This window comes from Desarmillaria tabescens (assembly GCF_030435595.1).
Source record: "Desarmillaria tabescens strain CCBAS 213 chromosome Unknown EV420scaffold_21, whole genome shotgun sequence".
NCBI lineage: Eukaryota > Fungi > Basidiomycota > Agaricomycetes > Agaricales > Physalacriaceae > Desarmillaria > Desarmillaria tabescens.
In genome coordinates this window covers 187361-210038 of record NW_026848320.1, presented here as the reverse complement: position 1 = coordinate 210038, position 22678 = coordinate 187361, and the positions used below count along the sequence as shown (strand labels likewise).

At 48.9% G+C, this 22678-nt stretch overlaps 11 protein-coding genes and 1 non-coding gene across 12 annotated transcripts; 5 read left to right on the top strand and 7 right to left on the bottom strand.

Annotated features, from left to right (window-relative positions):
- Positions 1-538: 538 nt before the first annotated feature.
- EV420DRAFT_497108 (uncharacterized protein) lies at positions 539-1147 on the bottom strand. Its single transcript, XM_060482380.1, has one exon. It carries the CDS (start codon positions 963-965, stop codon positions 627-629), a length of 339 nt encoding a protein of 112 aa, XP_060329793.1. The 5' UTR covers positions 966-1147; the 3' UTR covers positions 539-626.
- Positions 1148-2018: 871 nt separating this feature from the next.
- EV420DRAFT_1688701 (uncharacterized protein) lies at positions 2019-3699 on the top strand (the record flags this gene model as incomplete). Its single annotated transcript, XM_060479310.1, has 1 exon — positions 2019-3699. The coding sequence occupies one exon, from the start codon at positions 2019-2021 to the stop codon at positions 3579-3581; it is 1563 nt and encodes a 520-aa protein (XP_060329792.1). The 3' UTR covers positions 3582-3699.
- Positions 3700-4012: 313 nt separating this feature from the next.
- EV420DRAFT_496831 (uncharacterized protein) lies at positions 4013-5749 on the top strand. Its single transcript, XM_060482377.1, has 5 exons — positions 4013-4078; positions 4140-4177; positions 4220-4233; positions 4292-4350; positions 4409-5749. The coding sequence occupies exon 5, from the start codon at positions 4409-4411 to the stop codon at positions 5375-5377; it is 969 nt and encodes a 322-aa protein (XP_060329791.1). The 5' UTR covers positions 4013-4078; positions 4140-4177; positions 4220-4233; positions 4292-4350; the 3' UTR covers positions 5378-5749.
- A 793-nt stretch (positions 5750-6542) lies between these two features.
- Positions 6543-7017, bottom strand: EV420DRAFT_1548436 (uncharacterized protein). The gene is made up of 3 exons (XM_060473391.1): positions 7000-7017; positions 6751-6948; positions 6543-6699 (listed from the first exon to the last, which is right to left on the bottom strand). Exons 2-3 carry the CDS (start codon positions 6912-6914, stop codon positions 6564-6566), a joined length of 300 nt encoding a protein of 99 aa, XP_060329790.1. The 5' UTR covers positions 6915-6948; positions 7000-7017; the 3' UTR covers positions 6543-6563.
- Positions 7018-7840: 823 nt separating this feature from the next.
- EV420DRAFT_t156 lies at positions 7841-7932 on the top strand. Its single transcript has one exon. It is a non-coding gene; the product is annotated as a tRNA-Glu (tRNA).
- A 222-nt stretch (positions 7933-8154) lies between these two features.
- EV420DRAFT_1688693 (alpha/beta-hydrolase) lies at positions 8155-11277 on the top strand. Its single transcript, XM_060479309.1, has 14 exons — positions 8155-8681; positions 8742-8807; positions 8860-8879; positions 8935-8966; positions 9013-9064; positions 9123-9150; positions 9204-9321; positions 9437-9560; positions 9626-9749; positions 9813-9971; positions 10027-10372; positions 10429-10548; positions 10598-10675; positions 10740-11277. The coding sequence occupies exons 1-14, from the start codon at positions 8352-8354 to the stop codon at positions 10802-10804; spliced, it is 1662 nt and encodes a 553-aa protein (XP_060329789.1). The 5' UTR covers positions 8155-8351; the 3' UTR covers positions 10805-11277.
- Positions 11278-11609: 332 nt separating this feature from the next.
- Positions 11610-12703, bottom strand: EV420DRAFT_496768 (uncharacterized protein). Its single transcript, XM_060482376.1, has 2 exons — positions 11784-12703; positions 11610-11733 (listed from the first exon to the last, which is right to left on the bottom strand). The coding sequence occupies exon 1, from the start codon at positions 12658-12660 to the stop codon at positions 11872-11874; it is 789 nt and encodes a 262-aa protein (XP_060329788.1). The 5' UTR covers positions 12661-12703; the 3' UTR covers positions 11610-11733; positions 11784-11871.
- Positions 12704-14071: 1368 nt separating this feature from the next.
- On the bottom strand, positions 14072-15383 carry EV420DRAFT_496730 (uncharacterized protein). Its single transcript, XM_060482374.1, has one exon. The coding sequence runs from the start codon at positions 15320-15322 to the stop codon at positions 14354-14356; it is 969 nt and encodes a 322-aa protein (XP_060329787.1). The 5' UTR covers positions 15323-15383; the 3' UTR covers positions 14072-14353.
- Positions 15384-15695: 312 nt separating this feature from the next.
- On the bottom strand, positions 15696-16325 carry EV420DRAFT_1643807 (uncharacterized protein; the record flags this gene model as incomplete). The annotated part of the gene is made up of 1 exon (XM_060477558.1): positions 15696-16325. The coding sequence occupies one exon, from the start codon at positions 16323-16325 to the stop codon at positions 15696-15698; it is 630 nt and encodes a 209-aa protein (XP_060329786.1).
- Positions 16298-17595, bottom strand: EV420DRAFT_496746 (uncharacterized protein). Its single transcript, XM_060482375.1, has 2 exons — positions 17467-17595; positions 16298-17407 (listed from the first exon to the last, which is right to left on the bottom strand). The coding sequence occupies exon 2, from the start codon at positions 17388-17390 to the stop codon at positions 16404-16406; it is 987 nt and encodes a 328-aa protein (XP_060329785.1). The 5' UTR covers positions 17391-17407; positions 17467-17595; the 3' UTR covers positions 16298-16403.
- Positions 17596-18256: 661 nt separating this feature from the next.
- EV420DRAFT_1621054 (cytochrome P450) lies at positions 18257-20431 on the bottom strand (the record flags this gene model as incomplete). Its single annotated transcript, XM_060475648.1, has 10 exons — positions 18257-18569; positions 18619-18705; positions 18767-18878; positions 18932-19335; positions 19385-19465; positions 19518-19577; positions 19631-19698; positions 19754-19948; positions 19998-20207; positions 20261-20431. 10 exons carry the CDS (start codon positions 20429-20431, stop codon positions 18257-18259), a joined length of 1701 nt encoding a protein of 566 aa, XP_060329784.1.
- Positions 20432-20760: 329 nt separating this feature from the next.
- On the top strand, positions 20761-22627 carry EV420DRAFT_1643804 (major facilitator superfamily domain-containing protein; the record flags this gene model as incomplete). The annotated part of the gene is made up of 8 exons (XM_060477557.1): positions 20761-20954; positions 21011-21126; positions 21178-21349; positions 21432-21574; positions 21630-21957; positions 22150-22291; positions 22340-22498; positions 22547-22627. 8 exons carry the CDS (start codon positions 20761-20763, stop codon positions 22625-22627), a joined length of 1335 nt encoding a protein of 444 aa, XP_060329783.1.
- Between the last annotated feature and the right edge of the window lie 51 nt (positions 22628-22678).

The following is a 22678-nucleotide window of genomic DNA, read 5'->3' as shown; positions in this document are numbered from 1 at the left end:
TATGAGAAAGAAAGTGGCGGACCCTGGCAGGACCTGACAGTTTCGTTGGCAATATTGCCCCCGAGTTCCGCGACGCATCAAATTCATCTGCCAGGGGCTTCGTTCATTTCGCGTTTACGAACAAAGCTGTGGTCAACTGGTGAGGAAATTACTGCACATCTGTCAAGGGAATGTGATACCGACGAGTCGGGACTGCCTCGAGACTGGCGCGTGTCATCTGCGGTACAAATGTTGAGGGAGGAAGCAATGTCCAGACAGGTCATCTGGGGAGAACCGGGGTTAGATGAAGATGCTTATCGGAAATTATCGGATGCAGACCTATGAAATGCGCCACGCTGACGATCGCTGGCCCGATCGTGGAATTTCCCCAAGGCGACGCGTAGCGGACGGGGCGCCGTCCCGGCCCTGACTGGTAGTTCCCAAGAGGTCGAGACAAGAAAGGGTTACTGGGGAGGAAGGAGGGGACAAGAACTGGAGCTGCGCGAACGTATACTTAGCTCCCATGTATGGAAACGATGTAATTCAGATACTCACTCAGACTTTGAAATGAAAACGAGGGAGGTTAAATTCCTTCAAGACACGTAATTCTGGTTCGGAAGCGACGATAGAGACCTTGTTCCAGGGTTTCACAGGATGCGACACACAAGGACAACCCTGCCGCAATTTAGGCCAGATAATATGCTATATGCGGTGAAAGCGGAAAATATGGTCGTATATGACCAGCTCCAGCCCGTATCACCATGGAAAGGTGAGTATATGCATACGCATACAATGACCTCACTGACTTGAAAGAGAAGCAGAAGACGGTCTAGTAGGGGATTTCGAAGCTTAAGAATGCCTGGGCGTGCATATAGCCAGCTCTCGCCAGACTTGGGCGAAGTGTCAAATATATCTTTCATATAATCAGCGTTTCCAGGTATGTATGTAGGACGGATCATATCAACACGCACCTGTTCTTCACCCATTATGACATACAGCACAGCTTTATTCCGGGACCATGCTCCAGCACGTTGAGAAAGCTGCGCAATGCAGAACCACTGGTCGGAATTTCTCGAGTCAAAGATACGGAGGAATATCGAGCAGTATTGGATGAAAGGGAGATGGAAGATCAAGATGAGCTTGTAGAGCGTGCTGGCAGCGGAAAGTCGGATACGTAAGTGGTGAATTGGCCGTCTACGTTGGTAGAGTTCCTTCTAAAAGGTATACTGCAGGACACAATAGGATAATGCATTACAGCAGTTAATTTCCTACGAAAGAAAGGTAAGTTATCTTTTCATTCTTACCATCATTTTGACTGACCTGTATGCGACAGTATTACAAACGTAGTCCGGTCGTTCGTCAAGACAGCGAATGCATCATGAGTCGACATTGTGCACTAGTGCCGTGAATCACTGAACCAAGAGGTAATTACCCAGAGGCCGAGTCTTGTTATCATCGCAGATAGCAAAAGGTCGAGCTAATTTCAAATTCTACGCCTGGTTCTTCGGTCCCGACAGGCGGGCCAGAGTCCGTCTGTTTCTTTCCCTCGGCGATTCGTACGATATCAGTAATTGCTCTGTATTTTGCCGAACGCCCATAGTATATTCTCACTCTTGAATGAAGCTTTGCCTTCCTAATCACGTATAAGACGACCACTGTGGAAATGCCCCAAGCAGTAATTATCCAAAGAAGGCGAGTTTTTTGTAATTTCAAAGAGACTTGCCACTTCCATTATATAGCCTTTGTTCTGTCTTCCAGGCCTTTATAAGCTTGGATGGCTTACGTTTAAGTACAATATTTTTTCGCGACACTCTCTGCCACCTCCGGCCTATCTCTCTTTCTAGCAATCACGTTCAACCTTAGTATACTCCAGAAAGTGAGTAGAGGTATTTTGTCCTGCTATTTCCGCGCTGACCTGTTTATAATCTTTCAAAGACATGATTGTACCACTAGAAAAAATTTCTACCGAATCCTACACGGGTCTCAAGGATCCACTTCCACGCACTGCACCGAGGTGTCCTTGTTGCGGGTTTACATTCATGGAGAAACCTATGCCACAAGGTCTTAATCCATCGCGAATCACAAAGCTACTCTCTTCCAACGATGCTCCTACTGGTCCCGAACGTGCAATACTCAAGACCGTCGCTCTTAAGGGCGCCGAATACCTCTCAGTCTTACAACAGCGCATTTCCTCAACAAGAGAAACCCTATATGCTCTTCTCGAGGAGCAGTCCCGGCAGATCAAAAGCGTTGTGGATGCCAAAGAACTCTTGAATCCCATTCGCAGACTACCGGAAGATGTACTCCTAAAAATCTTCACTGCGTGCATCCCAACCCGCATCGAGGAAATGATCTACGCATCACCTGGCGAGTTTGACTCACTTGATGTCAAGAACGCGCCGTGGGTGTTGTCCCAGGTCTGTGCGAGTTGGAGACGTACCACACTGGCGAATCCAAGGCTATGGTCATCCATTAGCCTGGTGATGGACAAGTACACGAACCACATGGGATGCATCTTCCGCTTCGGCATTCTGCTTGCCCGAACGAAGACACATCCCCTCATGGTCTGCATCGATGCTAATGCCGACATCGCACTCCACCCTCTTCTTGCGATGGTTTTGCCAACGTCGTCACGATGGTCTAATCTGAGTGTCACGGCTCCGCTGCGTTCCTTCCTCCCATTTAATAACATATCACATGCTTTACCTCTGCTCCAGCTTCTAGATATCCGTGTGACTGGCCAGGATTCTTCCGAGGGAGGACTCGAATCCACCCGTATCGTCCATGGATTCCAACACGCGCCCAACCTCTGCCGGCTTAATCTGGATCTGAATTCTCAAGAGCTCCATCCATTCTCGCGGTGGTTAGTCTTACCGATGGACTCAGAAAAACTTTCCCGGTTGAATGCCTTCACAACACCTTTCGATGCAGCTTCTCTCCTGAATTGGCACGGGGCAAAGAACGCGAAGGAATTTTGCCTCGCGATGCTCAACTATCCACCCCAACTACAACAACAAGTTGAAGTCTCAACAATCAGACACGCTTTGCTACAGAACCTCAGTGTCACTGAATCGGCGTCGGAATCCACCCCGGGCTCTATTGCGGAGCTTGTATCACATCTCCGTCTACCTGCTCTGCAAAAGTTGACGCTCATCTACAAAGATTCGACCATTTTCTTGCCGGCTATAGACCAGCATACCGCCCCTCTGTTGACAGATCTCGAGATCTTATCTGATCCTCCTACCACACTAGACGAAAATTCAGTTATCGAAATGCTGAAGTGGACCCCGAGACTAAGGCATCTTGAGCTGGCAGTGAAGTTTATGACACCCAACGTTTTTATAGCTCTTGGGGACGTCGAGGATGGAGCCTTTAAACTGATTCATTTTCTAGAAACTATCTCTTTAATGGGCGCCCAGTTTCAGTTTGACGACCATGGTCGTGTAATTACTGACATGGTTGAGGCTCGATTTAGCGCAGAAGACGAAGACGAAGCTGGGCCATTCTTCGAGGAGATATATTTGGATGAGGAGGTCGGAGATGAGGAGAGATGGGAAAAATTGTGCCATGGCGGCCTGAATGTATTTGTTATAGCATCGTGACGAGGGTACCGATCAATATTTATTGTCGCATGTACGTATGCGAGATTTGGAAAGATGTCAAAAGCTCATGCTGGTATACCCTCTACAACATGATTCTACGATCATTCCTTCATTGTCATGTTACAAAATATCAAGTATTCAGCTCGATTATCATACAGCCACCACGAGAAATTGGTAGGGGGAAACGGCTGCCCGCCTATAGGGAACAACCTTTATAATTACCGATCGTGGTTTCTAAGGATAAGATTTAGCGGCCGAGACAAATTTTTGATGCTGAAATAACTTGTTATAGGTGGTAGATGGCTTTGGGGTCGGGAAAAAGGGAGTTGAGATGTGTAGCAACACAGCCACTGGAGCTGGACGCGAGATGTCACAAGTCGCGTCTGTCATCATACATGTGATCTGTGACACTTTCGTCACTCTTCCATCGACCATCACCTGCCCACTGCTAGAGTCATCGACCAGCAGAAGAGCTACGCATTTCCGTTCGTCTTCAGGTAAGATCGTTTGACATATGCAGGAAAATGAACTTGACCAATTGTTATTGCCATTTTCCAGTTCGAAGTCAAGTTGCCATAAAGCTTTGAGCGACGGCGGTTTGTATATCATTATTGGCATTTCATACCGTATTGATCCAGATTCGTACTCTGAGGTATTGATATCTATCAAAGTGCCTCACAATTAGGCTGATCAAACACTGTATCCTACAGCTCCGATTTTGAACTTACATGTTCTTAACGACCCTCAGCAACGGCGATTAATTCTATGACAGATATGCTATCTCATCTCCTCGCATATGATTAAAGTGATGTAATTTTCTTTACCAGATGGACAAAAATTTCCCTCTCGATACTCCTTTGATTCATCCAAGCCACTCGACGTCGACCTGTCCTACATGCGGTTCTGTATCCCTGCGAGCCGAGACAGTGCAGGAGCCTCCTTCAGCTGCACTACTGAAGCTTCTACAATCCAACGATTCACCATCGGACGTAGAACGTAGGGAACTCATCGCAACTGCCTCTGCATGGACCTCTCGAATGTCAGATCTCGACCAGGACATCGCTCAAGTGCAGGAAACATTGAAAGCCCTCGTTCTCAAGCGTAATGGGACGACACAGAACCTGAATAATGTTAAATCTGCACTCCATCCCATTCGATCCATTTCTGCTGGTATTCTTCGCGAGATATTTTTCTGGTGCGTGAAGGGTTGGGACGACTTCGTTACAGCCGCTACTGCCCATGATTCTCTTGACTCTCAGCATCCGCCTTGGACGTTATCTCAAGTTAGCCACCGATGGAGGCACATAGTCCTGTCAACTCCGCGATTATGGTCATCCATATCTCTCAACTTCTATGCCTACCCGTCGAATAGAGCCCTGTCCTTGTCGTTTAAATTTGGGATACATCTGCAGAGAGCCTGCCACAGTCAACTTGCTCTCCGAATATCTAGTCATAAAGATATCGCGAAACACCCTATCATGCCTATGCTTCTAACAAGCATGAGCCAATGGGAACGTTTACGAGTCGGGATGCCCTTCGCTTCATTCGTTCCTCTTTCTCTCTCCGCAGAATTTCTCAATTCCCTTGTACAACTCATCATCGATAACCCCGTGCTAGACTCCCACCCTTGCAAAATTGACGCCTTCCGCATTGCACCAGCTGTGGTAGACGTCAAAACATGTCCTCGAGTCGCCTTTTACCTCGATTTACCCTGGAAGAACTTGGTCAATTTCCAGTGCGAGGGACAACACTCTGACCAAACTTTTGAACTGCTCCGCCAGTTCGAAAGCGCCTAAATACCTTCCCTTCATTTTAGCAACTGCAGAGCAGGTTCTGAGCGGTTACGGGAAGAAGTCGTTCTTCCACGAGTCAAGATACTCAAACTTGCTGCAGGGAACGACTATGCAAAGACGAGTATCGCTGACTTATTTTCGAAAGCAAAATTTCCTTCTCTGTCTACGTTAATTCTCGTTTATAATCACTTCGGCAAGTTGAATTTTCCCATCATCGACGCGGCGTCTTGGCCCGGACTACAAACCCTGGAAATCAAATGTCGTCTCGCATCTCATGCAGAGAATCCCAAACGCTTATCAGCCTTCCTTTCCGCGATACCGAATATCAGCTGTCTAACTATCTGCGCTAATGGTATCAATAAAATAGCCATCTCGAAGCTCGTTCATCGGGGAAAGGAGGACGCGATGCCTTATCTTCGAGTCCTTGATCTGCGTGGCTCAGAATTTACAATCGGACATGCGTTAATTGCGGATATGGTTGTATCTCGGTGCAATAGACTGGTTGCGAACGAAGGAGCGGGGGGCACGCATGCATTGTTGGAGAAGCTGTATCTTGACGAGCCACTCGTGCTCAAAGATCTTCAAGTTGCTTCTCGATGGAAGGAAGCGAGCGAGCAAGGGCTACATGTTTGCTACGGCAACTCGGACTAGTGGATTGGCTTAATGTATACATTTCGACAAGGGCTCAAACTTTAAGAAGCGGTGGGCGAAGGAAAGAACAACGAAGACGTAGTATAGAGCGCCTTGGCGCAGCTGTGAAATGAGATAGCTGAGATGTCGACATACGAGGATGGGAGATTAGCTTAAGAGTTAGTGTACACATCCAAGAGTTAAGACAACCAGACAGTGTGCTTGATTAGATCAAACGCGAAGGTCATAATCTACAGCACTAGTCAGTATCGAATAGAAAGAAGTCAAGCAAGCAAGCAACACGTGCAACAACAGCTACTCTTCGATATTTGAGACGTGACCAGTGTTTGAATCAAACGGTACTAAATACCTGGACTGTCATCAATAATTCGTGAACGGATAAACACTGAACAGAAGAACGGGTACAGTAGGTGTCGGGTGGGGAATATAGAAGTAAATAGCCATGAAGGAGAACACTCATGATCCGAAGGGTATGATCGGCGAAGAGACAAGTGAAGTGACTTGAATGATCCCGACTTCTCCTGTGGTTAAATTCGTCTTAGGAGACATATTCCACCGCCGCCTCCATCCATCGCCTCGTAACCCTGTAACCCTCAATGTATATTTCCTCAAAAGTTGGGTCTTCCAATAATGCGATCTCCAAGGCCTCCAGATCCTTCGCACGGAGTGCCGTACTATAGCGCTCAACGTCAGTTCATCCCTAGCTGTCATTAAACCGCACGTACCTGGGGGCGATATATAGTATAGCCTCGGGGTCTTTCCACTGGCTTCTCCACATTTTATACGCTGGCAGCGAGATAACCGCGGCCAGTTTTTCCCCCATAGAGTCGTGCCAAGACTTGGGTGTTTCGGCCTTGAACTTGGCTGCGTCCTTCGCGTGCTTACGCATGAAATGCTCGTCAAAATACGAAGTTCCATTGGCTCTGAATGTCAATAAGCAAACAACAACGAATTCCAGGAAGCATGCAACGTACGACACAAACTTCCCTCCGCCAATCAAGAAAGCAGCCATCTCTACCGGATGGAGGACCTGTTCTACTGGGGCATTGACATCGCGCTTAACAGCCTCTGAACTGGCAGTTGCAGTGGGCAGCGACCGTTTCCTGGCCACCGTACATGTCGTACCACCAGATGGAGTTGCATCACGTCGGAAAAATTCCGGGTATTTTGTGCGGAGACGCAGGTCGCGAGCATTTGCTTGGTGGAAGTGTGTGGCGGGTGTTGGAGCTGGGGCTGGGTTGGCGAAAGCAAAGGCAATGAGGGAGGGTAGGACTAGGAGGGAGAGGGAGAGACGCATTTTCCGTGGCTGATGGGTTCGACAGGAAGAGGGAAATATTTAAGCGCGATCGACATAGACAGGAGTTTGCGCAGCGTGAATGGCGTAAAGGAGTTCTAGACTAAAAATAACTGGACCTCGACACATAGTACTGAGGTGTTATTTATTTCGAGGCTCTATTGGCAAGCTGAGTTTGGAAACTAAGGAAATAGCTGAAGTATAGTAGCATTAAGAAGGAACCAAAAACTAACCTCGTACTTTCATCGAACGAGCAAATATCTGTAACGTAGGGCTTTGCCATCTGATCTGACAGCGAGAAACAGTTTATGACCAAGATTATTAGCGTCAAAGTTAGGTTTGTAGGTGCCTTGCACCTAGGCTAAGGCACTGCAAGGGGAAGGGATACATCTCGATTTGGAGGCAGAAGTGAAGTCCTCTACACGATTTCGCAAGAAAAGCATCGTGGGGGAGAAGTTCCTAGTGGTTGTTTTCTCTGGTATAAGGGCAGCAGAGGTACTACGGTGAGATCACTCACCCGGTCGGATATGGTGTAACGGCTAACATTGCCGCCTCTCATTGTATTTACTTGCAGATTTCGCGGCAGCTCGGGGTTCGATTCCCCGTATCCGAAAGGTGGTTTTTTGTTCAATACCCCCCTACCAATGGCTGCCACGAAAGTTACGAAAGTAACGAAACTTCCAAGGACCAAGCCTATGGAGAGTAAGTTTCGGTTTTGTACTGAGCCCTCCTCGAGGGGGGGAGGGTTTAAATTTACCGTTAACTACCTTATCACGTGCAATACTTTTTTGAAATTATATATATTTTTTGTACTCCTGATCGCACGAAACCAGAATGTCTACTGACTCCTTGGAACTTTCACTCCTTCTGAAAATCTATTTCGATGCAGCTGATTCATCTTTTGTGCCATTAATATCTGATGTTCCCATGCCTGCTGGAGGAACACCGATTCACTGCCCAATTTGAGGAGCTACACTCTCATGGCGTTGAAAGTTTCCCATCGACCGCAGTATATAACTTCTCTTTCAAAAAATGTTCTTCAATGGTATAGCTAGCTCTGCCATCATGATTGTAAACTTGATACTCGGAGTTCTGCTCGCCGCTAGCCCAGCACGCTCTTCTCTTGACGTCCAACTCCCTTCTGGAATTTTCACTGGACGAAACATAAATGGCTTGGATCGCTGGCTGGGGATACCATTCGCCCTTCCGCCGGTGGGCGATCTAAGGTTCAAAGCTCCGGTTCCTGTCCCTATGAATTTGTCCCGGGTCCAGCGCGGTGCTACGACTTTTGGGAATGCTTGTCCCCAACCTCCCGGTAGTAATCTTGGCGCCAATATCAGCGAGGATTGTCTATATCTCAATGTGCGTGATTCCTGTCTCTGTGGCAACCGTCATTTTTGGATGATGAAGCGTAACCAGTAGATCTGGAGGCCAAAGGGGGCAGTGGACACTGGTAAGGAGGGTCTGCCGGTTTTGTTTTGGATCCATGTACGTCTAGAGTCGGTTTCGCTTGCGCTATTATTCAATGACCTGTACTTAGGGCGGAGCATATACCAGTGGGTGTGTGTCTACTTGCCCTTGTGACCTACGCAACACATAGAAACTCTGCCGCTAGCGCAGCGTCAATGTCTCGTTATGACCCTACCCGTAGGTGACTCGTAATGACTCATACTCAGCATCCGACTGTAAACAGGTATTCTGAACCGAAGTATCGAGATCGGAAAACCTATTTTGTTCGTCTCTACGTTAGTAACCAAGCCTTGCCACTCGCTTGGAGCCAGCAGCTCATTTATTTCTACCCAGGAATTACCGGCTCAATACTTTTGGCTTTGTACGTCAATCATTTCTGCCAAAACGACTGACAAATCTTGAGAGGCAAGAAAGCTCTCTAGCGTCAACGTCCCTCCGGGAGACCTCAACGCGGGTCTGTTGGATCAACAGCAAGCTTTGATATTCGTTCATGAGAATATACGTGCTTTTGGCGGCGATCCGTCCAAGGAAAGTCTCATGACCCCATTCTTGATAATACCTCTATTTCATTCAAGTATGACATGAACAGGTCACGATTTGGGGACAGGTACGTCGAACTGAGTCTTCTTCAAATGAGTCACGCTGAGGGTTGATTCTTCTTCCTCCGCAGTCCGCTGGTGCCGGGAGTGTCGAAGCCCATTTTGTATTTCCCGCCTCCGAGTCTTTTCCCCTCTTCCGGGCTGGAATCGCAGACTCATCGACAGGACCGTTGTTCGTTAACGTCTATCTATATATGATTTCCCTGCACTCTACTCATTCTCAAACCTTTCTTATAGCAAAAACTCCCCAGATGCGAGCTCATACGATAAGCCAGGAAGACCATTCGATGTGTTGCTCACACAGACGGGCTGTGCTGCCGGTCTAGGATCCGTGGAATGTCTGCGGAAAGTACCTTCCGAGGTGACCGACTCCAAGTTTTCTTATCTATGCGTATATATATGTTACTCAATTCTCTTTTACCAGACCTTGATGAATATCAGTAATACGATGATTGCGAACGCGTTCAATGGACAGCTATGGGAACCCTCAGTCGGCCCACCAGGCAGCCTTATCCCAGAGCGAGCATCAGCTAAAATTAAACGGGGCAACTTTTTACACTTCCCTTATATTGGTGGTACAAATGTAAGTAGTATACCATGGGACTGCGAGTCTTCTTTCTCCTCCTCACTCTTCTCAGGTGAACGAAGGATCAGCTTTCAGCATGAGCTTACTCGGTCTAGGCCTTTCCGCCAACGACCAAGATGCAGCTTTTGACAACTTTGTGAACGAGGTCGTGAACCTCAACCGTACTCTCGCCCCAGATCTCTTCACGGAGCTCCACCAACTATGGCCGGCGAATGATTCGTCCCTCGGAGCGCCATTCAACACTGGGGATTCCCTTTTCGACAGAGGAGAGGCGTGGTTTACAGACGAGTTATTCTTAGCTCCGAGGAGGCTATTCTTTGAACACGCGAGTGCGTTGCAGCTGATGTATGCTTATTACTTCAGAGAGTTCATACCAGGGAACAACCCGGAACTTGGCGGTTAGTACCAATATTGTTCCTTTCTCGTGACCAACCGAGTACTGACTCATTCCAAGTATCCCATGGCTCAGAGCTGTCCTTGCTTTTCGGGCCCGTACCCGCGGACGTGGAGGATGAGTTCGCCAATCAGATGGTGGACTTTTATGTCAATTTTATTTGGGATCTGAATCCCGGAAGTAAGCGTGTTTTCATAGCCCAATAGATTGAGCTTACGGCCCTTGACAGGTGCCTGGGAACGGTATACACCGACGTCAAAACATGTCTTGCAGCTCCTGCGAGACAACATTACCATGATTCCTGATGGTATGCACCATCACCCGTGTCACCCTTCTAAATAAGGCTAAGTAGGGCTTCTTTTTATTGTCAGACTGGGATGTGGACAAGACGGACTTTTTGAATTCGCGGTTTGTTTTGAGTGAGTTTGAGAAATGAGGTTCTGATTGCTCGGGATTATCCCATCCCCTGACGGCGGACAGCCCTTAATGACGCGTAAATGCAATCAAACTCGAAAAGCCTCGCCCTGCCCCATATTACGTACAATCCTGGTGCAGCAGAAGGGACTGGCTTCAGTCCAACTTCAGCCTACCCCAATCGAGACTTGCTTGACATCCAATACGCGAATAGGGTGACCAGTCGTCCTTGCGCAAGATTGTCACGAATCTGGAAGGGTCATTAAGGGGTTTTGCAGACTCGATGCCTTGACATTGAGCAGCAGCTATGTGACAATACGGGATAACGTAGCAAATTGGTACATGGCACAACCGTCAATAGCCAATTCATATACAATCAGCGCGCCATGCTCGAAGGTACGCTTCACGGCGACGGATACAGAGCGTTACACTTATCACATTAACGAAACCTGTCGGGAAAGAAGGCAAAGAAGCAGAAAAGAATCGGGGCGTCGACCCGAAGACAGACCAGACAAGGGTTTCCAAAGTCAGAAGGATCCCAGGGGTGACAATGCTCTGTGAACCTGAACGTCAACAGGCATTGTCGCGTAGGGAGGTATAGAGGCACCGTTATCAAACGCCGCCGCATAGGAGAACAGACAGATATCGATATACTCAAAGGAGCACTAGGAACGTGCACGATCAATTTTGATCCCGAGCATCCAGAAAATGGGCGTTACCTTCAATGCATGACGACTTTGTTTTGGGGTGTCGCAGGGTAAGATATAGAGACAGATACTGCAGAGGTAGGAGACACGTTTATGCCGTAAAAACGGAGGGTTGGAAGGAATCATGTTGCCGAAAGAAGATGAGAAAGCAGAAAGGCCGGCTAATCAGAGCAAAAACTTGAAAGAAAAGCATATTGGTATCCCACAGACAAAGAGATTGATCGCGAACGGCTGGAACGAAGACCTAGGGCGCATATAGTCAGTTTACGCCTCCGCACTAGATCCAGCGCGTACCTTTGGAGCGAGAAATCAGACTGAAATGATAGCTTGTCTGAGTACAGTTAGCTTTTCGCGTCTCTAGTAAACATGCACACCTTGATCTTCAAGCATTGTGCAACCCAAAGACCCTGGGTGCCGGCATCCTACTCTTTCCCGCTGCAGGGCGTCTGCGAGGCTGTGTTTGAGCTTGCGATGGTGGAATGTTTTCCGAGTCGGCAATAGCGCGTCTTCGCTTGGATTTTGCTGTGGCGTTGAGTTTAGCCGTTGAAGTGGGGGTTATCGGTACTTTTGTGGGTATCGCTTTATGGGGCATCGTCGTGGTGGATATCGTTTTTGTGGGTACCGGTTTGATGGTGGGTATTGATGTGACTGATAGGCCAGCCTGAGGAATATGGCACACTGAACAGCCTCGACGGAGTTGGGAAGAGAAGAGTCCGTGACGAGAAGGGGTACCTTTCTGGACGTTTTCAATATCGTGCGGGCCGTCGTTCGCAGTGTCGTCGACCCCTGTGATACACGATCTGGCATTCTCCTCTCGTCCTCTCTCCCATTCTAGTTCCTTGTAATACTCTCTCGAGATCCATTTGATGCGTCGTCCCGGCTGTGTGCTGTCAAGTGCCTCCGCCATTTGAACAAGTAATTTCGTATTGGGTAGTGCTGAACGTGACTCTTGCAATCTCCATGTAGTAAGTGAGCGTATTGCCTTGGGAAGAATCTCCGGTGGGATAGAGAGCAGTAGCGAGCTCATTGCGACGGCTCGTTGAGACCTGGGTAACACAAGGTCGGAGAAGGATGTATCCGAGTCTGGTAGTGCCAAGTCAAGGTCGACTCGTAGTATTATATCGGACGAGTCGGCGGTCAAGGATATTGAGGTGTCCGTCGCGGTGAGCATTGGAGGAAGGAAGGAAGGAAAAGTGCACAGCCACACATCCGGGCCGTCAATAGAGGTTCATGACGTCATTTTGACCTCCTGTTCTAAGTTCTTCCCCGAGCGTGCGTCCGTCAATGTACCCCAGCCGTTTTCGCTGCCTAGATATTACATCCCTGAGTCCTCTCCAACGGAGAATCAGCTTGATCAACATTTCAGACTATACCCGGCAGAAAATGACTGTACGAGAGCTGTATACACAGGACTTGGAAAGACATCCTCGTTCAAACTGGCACCACAGCAAGCTACCAACGGAGCAGTGATCTATAATCTCTGCGAAAGTCTACACAAAGCCCTTCTTTTTTCATTCCAGCTAGTCTTTCACGGCAAGGACGAGTCAATGTAAACTCCCCCTCGTCAGCTTGATGCCGGGGGGGGAATATTGACAGCGACTGAACGCAATGACCCTTTCCTCCACCGTTTTTCAATGCTATCCAAGAAATTCGACTCAAGAAGTCCCATGATTAACGTCTGAGAGGAAGCATTGGGCCGGACCTTTAACGATAACGTCCGCAGGTTTGGAACTAAAGCTGGCTCTTCTTCTCCTAGTCGGGCGATCAAGGACTGGACTGTCTGCACAGAATCACCCCGCCACTCGGAGAAAATGAGGCCCAAGGTGGTGATTTCAGGACTGGCCTGCAAGATGTAGATGAGGCGCTCGTCGATAGTCTGGCCGGGGTCCGGTTCGGTCCGGGTTCAGGCACATTTGCCTGAACCTCGAACCCGAACCTCGAGGTTCACTCTCCACTCCCTCGAACCTCGGACCTGGACCTGAGGTTCAGGTCCAAGAGGTCCGGTTCAGGTCCGGTTCGGGTTCGGACCGGGTTCAGCAAAATTTTTGCTGTATACAATGAGTATAGAAGGGATGATAGTAGATACAAGTAGAACTTGTCAACTAGCTAAATATCCAAGTCCTCATCATCAAATCAAGGCCCAATATCCATCTAAGCTTCATTCTGGGGAGCCATGCGACCATCGTGATAAGCCTTCTTCAAGTGTTGCATGGTACCAAACTTCTCTGCATCAAGGTTTCATCGACGAGGGTCAGAATCAGTGTGACCTGCATGTGAGAAAGCGTGCTCTGATGATGTAGATGATCCTGGGACAGCGAGATAGTTGCACATCATAGCAGATAGGACCATTTTCAGCAGTGAAAATAGTTCGAGGTCCAGCAGGTTCGGACCGGGTCCGAACCCGGTCCGCAATTTTCACCTCAGTCGAACCCCGAACCTGGACCTAGGTGGCTATGCCAGACCTGGACCTGGACCGAACCTGAACCTGCAGGTCCGGTTCGGGTTCGGACCCGGTCCACAAGGTCCTGAACCGGACCCCGGCCAGACTACTCGTCGACAGTGCAACCGGAGATTTTGAGAGATGTCAGGGAGCATGCGGAATGGACAACAAGGTCATACAATGACGAAATGGTGTCATGAATATCTGCTTGGGAACCAGAACCAGGACTTTTCAAGTCCACGTCTTTCAATTGGGGTAAAGTGATACTGCGAAGAAAGGATCCGTTGCTCGCGGTGAGTTGTGTGATCGATTGATTGACGATGCGAGGATCAGCGATTCGGAAGGAACCCGTAAGGACAGTAAAGTTGCGGAGATCGGGAAAGTCTCGAACGATATTGAGAAAATGCTGGTAAAGCTCCTCGTCTCACCATCTCCGATTGTCCGTGAATGAATTCAACTTTGGGCACATCCGTGGAATGAAGATGACCATCGGGCTCCCGATGTTAGGAAAATATGATACCGTTATGGTTTCGAGAACAGGTGCGCCGTCCAGAATGTCGGATTCAACAGAAATAGGTGCCGATGGATTGATATCGGAGGTTTCATTGTATGAAAAAGCGACGAGAGCTTGTAACCGTCCGCGAATAGGGCATAGCAGGTGGAAGAGACGAAGCGGGATGTCAAAATAAACATCCTTCCAACGGTGACAGTGTTCGACCAAAACCTGCAGGATCTCTTCAGTGACACCATCATCCCTGTTCTCATGTGCCGTCCAATGTAGCTTTGTCTCACTCGACAGCACACCTACTAACCGGCAGTCGTTTCCACCGACCCCGTCAACTAAAAACTTCAATGGCCTATTACCAGAGCGGGAAAGCGCCAAGGAAAGCAGAGCCACGGGATCTTTCACAAAATCCCACCGGTTTCGCTCGAGCCCGAAATCCGCCCAAATCTCCGGGCACTTCTCTATCGCGATGGACCTCCATAGGTGACATACATGGCTGATAACGTGCGGACTCCAGCTGAGATTGAGGACGTCATCAGAATCACACACAGCATGGCTGACTCGGAAAATCTCCATCAACATTTCCGTCGGAAGGCGGGCGACGGGGGGAGGCATCGCCTTTTTGCAGTCGGTGTCAACCTGTAGGAGGTGGTGATGGATAGTTTGCAGTTGGAAATAGGTGTTGAGGAGACATTCAATGTCAGATGTCACCGACTGAAGAGCATCAGACACGTTTTTGGATAGGCCAGCTAAAACGTCGGCGTCAGCAACCTTGGGTAGCTCGTTGGTGTTCAGAAGAGAAGCGAAGGATTGCGGAAATTGATAGGAGAGCTTGGAAGTGTGCTTCTGAACAAGTTCGTCCAGAAGTTTGTTGGTGCTGGACATCATTGAATCTCAAGGACAGGAGTTTGGAAGGAAGGAAGACAACGTCATCACCAAACGGCGCCTACAATGTCTCACTCACTTTTCGGATCCCGCCGATCTGCCAAGAGGCTTCAAAATGAACCTTAAAGAAAGATTCCGCGTCTTCCCGGAAAGCAAAACGACAGACGGTGGTCCTAGACATGAGGGGAACTTACATATGCGAGAAAATACAAAGGAAAAATCAACATTCATAGTTTGGTCGGCGGCTTAGAAGCGTGGAGCAGTTCAGCTGACTCGATAAAGGCTAGCTTGAACACAACGTAGAATTTTGTCCTACTTTGGCAGTGCAAGCGCAAACTGTGTTCTCGCCCTCGGGAATTTTGAATGCTGCCATTAACTACAACAGCAGCGATGCTCCCCGGCTGATGAACTCGACATCCATTCCTTCATTCTCCAGCTTGATCAACGTTTCCCGACAGGCTTGAGATAGTGGAAACTCTGGCTGGGAAGAAGTTGTCCAGGGAATCGTAACTGTAACTGACCGTAGGGTCCCCTTCCTCCACCGATCTTCGACGAAATACGCAAAAAGGTAACCAAAAAGCCCAAAGTTTGTACCAAGGAAGTCAGCCTCTTCCAATACCAGCGCGAGACTCTGCAGCTTTGGGATCAAAACATGTTCGAAGCTTCCGAGCCGGCCAAACAAGGTCTGTATGGTTTGTACAGAATCACCATGCCACGTCAAGAATTCTAGTCCCAGACTTGTGAGGTCTGGGCTGGCTTCCAAGATATGGATGAGGTTCTGGTCGATAGCGCAGTTGCTAATGATAATTCTGAGGGAAGATAAAGCGCATGCAGAGTGTACGATGAGGTTATATAACGAGGATACCGCGTAGTAGATATCAGGCTGGGATCGTGATGTTGAACCATACAACACCATGTTCTTTAACCCCGGTAACGTGAGACTGCGAAGGAATGCCCCATCAGCGGCGGTGAGCGATGCGATGGAGGGATGAATGATACGAGGCATAGCGACGGTGAGGGAACCCCCATGCGTGACACAAAGGCTCTGCAGACTAGGCGAAGTGCGAACTATATTGAGAAAGCGCTAGTGAAGTGTCTCGTCTCCGACCCTCTGCCGTTTGTCCGAATATGAAGTTAAATTCGGGACTCCCTGAGGGACGAGCACCGGTACATGGCTTTGGTAGCAAGACACGGACACGGTCTCCAACAGAGGCGCGCCATCCAAGATATGTGATTCAGTGAGAACGGACAACGGTAAGGCGAGAACATCAGTGACATAAACGAGGCTGAAGGCGACGAGAGACTGCAACTTTCCCCGAATAGGCGATAGAAGGTGGAAAAGACGAGCCGGAATGGAGACGTAGACATTGCTCCATCGATGACAATAGCGAACCAAATTCTGTAGAAGTTGCTCTGTGACTCCGTCATCCCTGCGATAATGATACGGTCTAGGTGTGTCCTCGTCCTCTTCATCCCAAAGCACGTCCTTCTCTGACTCGCAATCTGATACATCATTGCCACCTGATGCATCAAAAGTAAACTCCAGAGACCGTTCGGTCCCACGAGAAAGCACCAGTGAGAGGAGTGAGACGGGGCCTTTCAGATCATCCCATCTATCCCGTTCAAGCCGGAATTCGGTCCAGATCTCCGGGCACTTCTCCGTTGCAACGACTCTCCATTTGTGGCATACGCGACTAATGACGAAGGGTTCCCATCCCATATCAAAAGCGTCGCCATTCTCCGAAGCTTCCTTGAAAATCTGTATTAACATTTCTGCGGGAAGGCACTCGATGGGAGGCATGGCTGTCTTTATGTCGTCATCGACACGCAGAAGGTGATCTTTGATTTTCTTCAGTTGAGCATGGGTATCGATGAGAGACTCCATGTCAGACGTTATGAGGCGGAGCGCGTCAGATACGTTTTTGGATAGGTCTCCCAAAACTTTGGCATCGGATCCCGTGGGAAGGTCATTTGTTTTCAAAAAGGAAGAAAACGATTGTGGGAACTCGTAGTCGAGGTTGGGTGTATACTTCTGGACGAGACGATCCAAAATTTCAGGGAGGTTGTGCATGAGGATAGCAATTTGTGCTAATAGAAGATGCAACTATCAGTGAACGCGCTAGATAGTATTGAAGCATACAACGCACCTCCTAGATCCAGCCAGAAAGGTGAAAAACAATCCTCCGGAGAGTGCGTTGGAAGTAAAGATGTTTTTCGTCCGAAGAAACGAGCAGTGATAAGCTATAACTCGGATGATGTTGGTGGCCAACCAAAAAGAGAGAAATGCACAGCCACACCCATCAATCAACTCAACCAGTCGCGTCGTTTTTGACCTCCTTCGTCATTGCGTCATCGCGTCACCTACGACCATTAACTATGACGCGCGTATACCGAATTGACACGCCCTCCCGGAGTATAAAGGGAACCCACTTGCCAGAGACCGGTTCCGACACTTCTTTCTTCCCTTCCCCCATCATCTCTGCTTCTCTCCCCTCGCCCGTTCTTGTATCGCTTGTTGGGGTAGCTGGATTGACATCCGAAAACGTGATATGAACTTTCCGTGCCATTCTTCGACTCTCCCGGAGCGCATGCAACTCGACAAGACCCTTGAACGTACACAGTACGTGTATTCCATTTGTCTACCACCATTATATGCACAGCTATCCAGCACTAATACGCCTTTGTAAAATAGACAGGCGCCAACCGGAATTTGCTTTTTCATGCGAAGAGGCCCCTAACTCAGCGCTAAGCGGTCCAAGGACCTTGAAAGCTTCGAGCCGAATGCAATTCTCTACCGGATAGCACGCTTTGGCTATTGAACGTTGAAGTGGAATGGAATTTTCTAATAGGTGTGTAGAACTAGATGCTATGAACTTGCCGGCAATCTAAATTTCCAGTAAAATACAAGGTAAGCCCAGCGAGTGTTGTTTAATACCATTACCGTTCATCCGGCATCATCCCCGTCTCCTCCCAAGCCGCTTGTGCCTCATCCCACGCCTTCCTGATGATCCTCTCACACTTCTCCGACCTCGGCTTGAACGAGATGTTATACAACTTTGGAATGCTCACGAATCCATCCGAGAATGTGCGTTCGTCGTCCGCCATATCTGGGATAATCGGTTTGCCAGTCTTCTCATCAATGGGGGCCTGGAAGTCGATACCCCACAGGAGGCGAGAGAGCACAATGAAGAGAGAGGCTTCGGCGATGTAGCTGCCCTGGCAGAAACGGCGACCCCAGCCAAAGACGTAGCTGTGAACGAGGTTAGCAGAGAGGATACAATCAGACGACAAGAACCTACTGATCACGGTCCTGGTCCGGTCCGCTTGCCCAGCGAGTGGGCTTTCCGGGGACGTAAAACCGCTCCGGTTGAAATGCAGTAGGATTGCTAGGACACAAAAGGGTTAGTCTATGCATCCATTCCCAAAAGCACACCGACTGAAACTTACGGATAACGTGCAGGGTCCATATGAATAGCCCATACATTTCCGATAACGGTCGCTCCCTTGGGGATAAAGTATCCATTGTAGACTTCATCCTCATCCGCGCTGTGCGGAATCCCTGCATACATCGTCATTAACCAACCTCAAACACTCGTGACAATTCTGCCTTACCCATAATCGTCGGCGGCCTCCTCCTCAGCGTCTCCTTGATACACGCCACAAAGTACGGCAAATTGGGTTCGTCGTCAAATGTCGGCATACGGTCTGGGCCCACGACACTATCGATTTCGGCTCTGACTTTCTCGAGGACAGCCGGGTGGCTGAGCATGAATAAGATGAATGACTGCATCGTGCTGGCTGTCGTATCAGACCCGGCTTCCAGGACAGTTGCGGCAGTGTAAGCAAGGAGCTTGTCACGGAGCCAACCATCTTCGGTGAGCCCACATCCCGGAGCTTCGGCATGGCCGTTTTCAGCGCGCTGTTTGAGGTAAGTGCCGACGTAGCAGGGAACGGAGACGCCCTTGTCGATGTCGGCTTGTATGTCATCGAGGAGACCGCCCCACAACTCCATTTCCCTGGTAAAAACGTCAACTTCTGCAAGTAACAGGAAAGCAATTTGCGAACCATTCATGCATCTCCCGGCCCTTGATTCTCCATGGAGCAAGGACATCAGGGAGCTTGCGGAGGATGGGAAAGGCATCTGCACTAATACCCGGGGTTACGAAGCTACGCGGAAGTTGACATGATGAACACGTACAGGTAATTTCCTGGCTGTCCGACCGTGGTAAAGTTGGCCAGGACCGCGTATATTTTGTGTCTACGTACGGGGGGTAAGCTTCGTAGGGCATTGCAACCGAACGTCCTACTTACAGCCGATGGTTGTTCAAAATCTTGTGAGCTCGTTTGCCATATGTTACCGTCATCACGATGCTGGTTGTCTATGTTTGCAGCATCAGTCAAGGAGAGCAATGGAAGGAGCTGGGAACAACTTACGTATCTGCGTATCAAAGAGAACCAGTGCTCTTCAGGGACAACGCCGTCGGGTCCTTCCTTGAGTTTTTGCTCGACACTATAGTTGCCGTGTGAGAGGATATCATTCAGGAGGACGCATGATTCGAGATGCTGAGATGGCCGCAGCTTTTTGGACGCCTGGGGCCCGATAGATGAATGCAAACTTTTTCTCGCGACCTTGAAACAAATTACGAGGTGGCATACCGAGACGACGAGCAGCACATACCTTCCATTCCCTATCATAAGGCAAAAACACCAGTCGCTGCCCCGCGCTCATGATATCGTGTGCTACATGTGGAGGAGAGCGGCTGGAAAAAGATTTACTGCGATTCACAAACAGCTCATCAGCAGCCTCGGCGGTGTTCAAGACGACGACATCCTGGGGTCCGAGACGAAGGTGATAGATGGGACCGTACTTCAAAGCCCATTCTCTAAACTAAAACATGATGAGCTATCACATCATCAAAACTGTTCGATTCCCCAGCTCACCTTGGGGTATGGTCTCAACACGGGTACCTGGAACAAATTCCCAAAGAATGGGATTTTGGATGGACCAGGAGGGAGCGTCCGCGAACCGGTCTTTCGTGACTGGACGAACGCCACGTAGAGCGCTGACAGAATGAGAATGACGGTTGCTTCAGTGGACGACAAGAACGCCATGACTTGGAAGGGTGCTGAAGGGAGTAATTGCATACTATATAGTTTTGTAGCCCACTGACACAAGTGATGGTAAGTCGGAATTAGGCGTGGCCATTCTGTAACAAGGTTTCCAGAGTACAGATGACTGGCAATGTTGTGGATCGGTTCCAAGAGAAGTCAAAATTGGCACTCCGACGTCGGTTTCAGGTGGATCCCTTAAAGTACCGCCGGCAAGTACTTACAATATTACTACCGAGGTTTTCCCATCGTCTGACAAATCTCTGCAGGAGAATGGCTGGTTTTCCACAACTTCAGTTCTGTCTTCTGTCATTCTCTTTTTTATCTCAGCAATGCCGGAAGCGACTTATGTCAATGACGAAGGATCCACTTTATCACCTCATCTTGATCTGAAGACTATTAAGTCCGAAGAGGGAGGGTCGGTCCCCCCACAACAAAATCCGCTCGACTATGAGCCGACAGACGGCGGTTTCAAGGCCTGGTCGACTGTATTAGGGGCGTCGTTAGTGGGATTATGCACTTTTGGGTAAGTTGTCCTCTGATGGGTAATACCAACCAACTGTAATTCTGACTCCCTTAAAGATTCGTAAACGGCTACGGCGCCTTCTCGGACTACTACAATGAAACATACCTGTCGGACTACTCGGCTACCCTTATATCCATGATAGGCGCCTTGCAGGTGTTTCTTCTATACATCTGTTCGTGGTCCTGGTGCCCTTAATATGAAGTCTTGGCTTATGCATCTACAGTCGCCGGGTTTTCCGGAGCTGTATTCGACGCTGTGGGTCCGCATCTTCTTATTCCCGGAAGCGGGATTATCGTCGTGTTTTCTATCTTTATGCTCTCCATCACCAAGCCTCAGCATATATGGCAGCAATATCTGTGTCAAGGGGTCTTATTCAATGTCGGCGCAACCTTTGGGTGCGTATGCCATAAATCTCCCGATAATCTCTTGGCGGAGCTGACGTATTGAATATGTTTGATCTGACCTCGTTATTTTTAGATTTTTCCCTTGCTTAGCTATCACTGCTCATTGGTTCAGGCGTAAGAATGCATACACAACTGGATGCGTTACTGCAGGGCCCAGCGTGGGCGGGATTATTTTCCCAATCCTTATGCACCGCCTTCTTCCCAAATTTGGCTTCGGTAAGATTCCATACTGCGCTCATTAGAACTCTCAACGGCTTACTCTGCTTGAAAGGCTGGACGATTCGTATCATTGGATTTATCTGCCTCTTCTGCTACATCGTTGCGGTGATCACGATCCACCCTCGGCGCCCCACGAAGCCTTTCCCTCCGATGTCCAGACTCCTGGACTTTGGAGCGTTCAAACACCCAACATACAGCCTCCTCGCAGTTGGTGCGTGGATCTCCATCTTCTCCATTTTCAATCCGTTCTTTTACGTGGGACTCTACGGTTCCGTCGCGTTCGGCGAATCTGGTCTAACATCATATTACCTCGCCATTCTCTGTGCGACTTCCATCGTCGGACGCGTCGGTCCGGGATTGATTGCTGACCGATTGGGAAGGTAAGGGTTTGTTCGGGGCCCGTTTATTGGGGAAGTGCTTGGCTATGAACTTCTCGATCGTCGTTTCGATTGAAGTCGATCATAATCAAGGCCGTAACGATGCCATGCCAATCGATCGTAAACCCTCGCACCTGAATCCCGGGCCCCGGCCTCTTGAATAGCTTAGTGACTCTTTCTAATGCCTCTCGTTAGGTATAACGTTATCTGTACCGCAACACTCATTTCCTCGATTCTTATACTCGCGGTCTGGTATACCTCTTCCACTGAAGGCAGCTTGGTGGCCTTCGCTGCTCTGTATGGATTCACATCTGGCCCTTTCTTCGCTCTCCTCCCCGTACGTCCCTCAAAAAGTACGTCATATTTCGCTGACCGCTTTCGGCAGGCCTGTGTTGCGCAGATATCCCCCATCGAACGCGTGGGCGCACGGATAGGGATGATGTTCGCGTTCATGTCCTTTGGCGCTCTTACTGGGACCCCCATTGGTGGGCTGTTCATTCGGACAAAGACGATTGAGGACTTTCATAGGTTGATATTGTTCTCGGTTAGTGTGCGCATTTCATGGATTCTTCGTTCGCTGAAGTACTAATAGGGTATCGTGGGACTGGGAGGATCCGTGGTGCTGCTCTTGGCTCGGTTTAGCCTTCAACGGAAGATATTTGTTATCGTATAATGTTTAAAAGATTGAAGGCTCGCGTATGTGAACAGCGTTCTGGGTCACCCT

Bases quoted from the DNA above. Each gene is read 5' to 3' on its own strand.
- EV420DRAFT_497108 (XM_060482380.1), bottom strand. From the start codon at position 965: ATGGGTGAAGAACAGGTGCGTGTTGATATGATCCGTCCTACATACATA.
- EV420DRAFT_496831 (XM_060482377.1), top strand. From the start codon at position 4,409: ATGGACAAAAATTTCCCTCTCGATACTCCTTTGATTCATCCAAGCCAC.
- EV420DRAFT_1548436 (XM_060473391.1), bottom strand. From the start codon at position 6,914: ATGCGTAAGCACGCGAAGGACGCAGCCAAGTTCAAGGCCGAAACACCC. The intron at 6,700-6,750 runs GTACGTGCGGTT...TGAGCGCTATAG, and splicing joins ATACTATATATCGCCCCCAG to TACGGCACTCCGTGCGAAGG.
- EV420DRAFT_1688693 (XM_060479309.1), top strand. From the start codon at position 8,352: ATGTTCTTCAATGGTATAGCTAGCTCTGCCATCATGATTGTAAACTTG. The intron at 9,151-9,203 runs GTACGTCAATCA...GAGGCAAGAAAG, and splicing joins GGCTCAATACTTTTGGCTTT to CTCTCTAGCGTCAACGTCCC. The intron at 10,549-10,597 runs GTAAGCGTGTTT...GGCCCTTGACAG, and splicing joins TTGGGATCTGAATCCCGGAA to GTGCCTGGGAACGGTATACA.
- EV420DRAFT_496768 (XM_060482376.1), bottom strand. From the start codon at position 12,660: ATGCTCACCGCGACGGACACCTCAATATCCTTGACCGCCGACTCGTCC.
- EV420DRAFT_496730 (XM_060482374.1), bottom strand. From the start codon at position 15,322: ATGATGTCCAGCACCAACAAACTTCTGGACGAACTTGTTCAGAAGCAC.
- EV420DRAFT_496746 (XM_060482375.1), bottom strand. From the start codon at position 17,390: ATGCACAACCTCCCTGAAATTTTGGATCGTCTCGTCCAGAAGTATACA.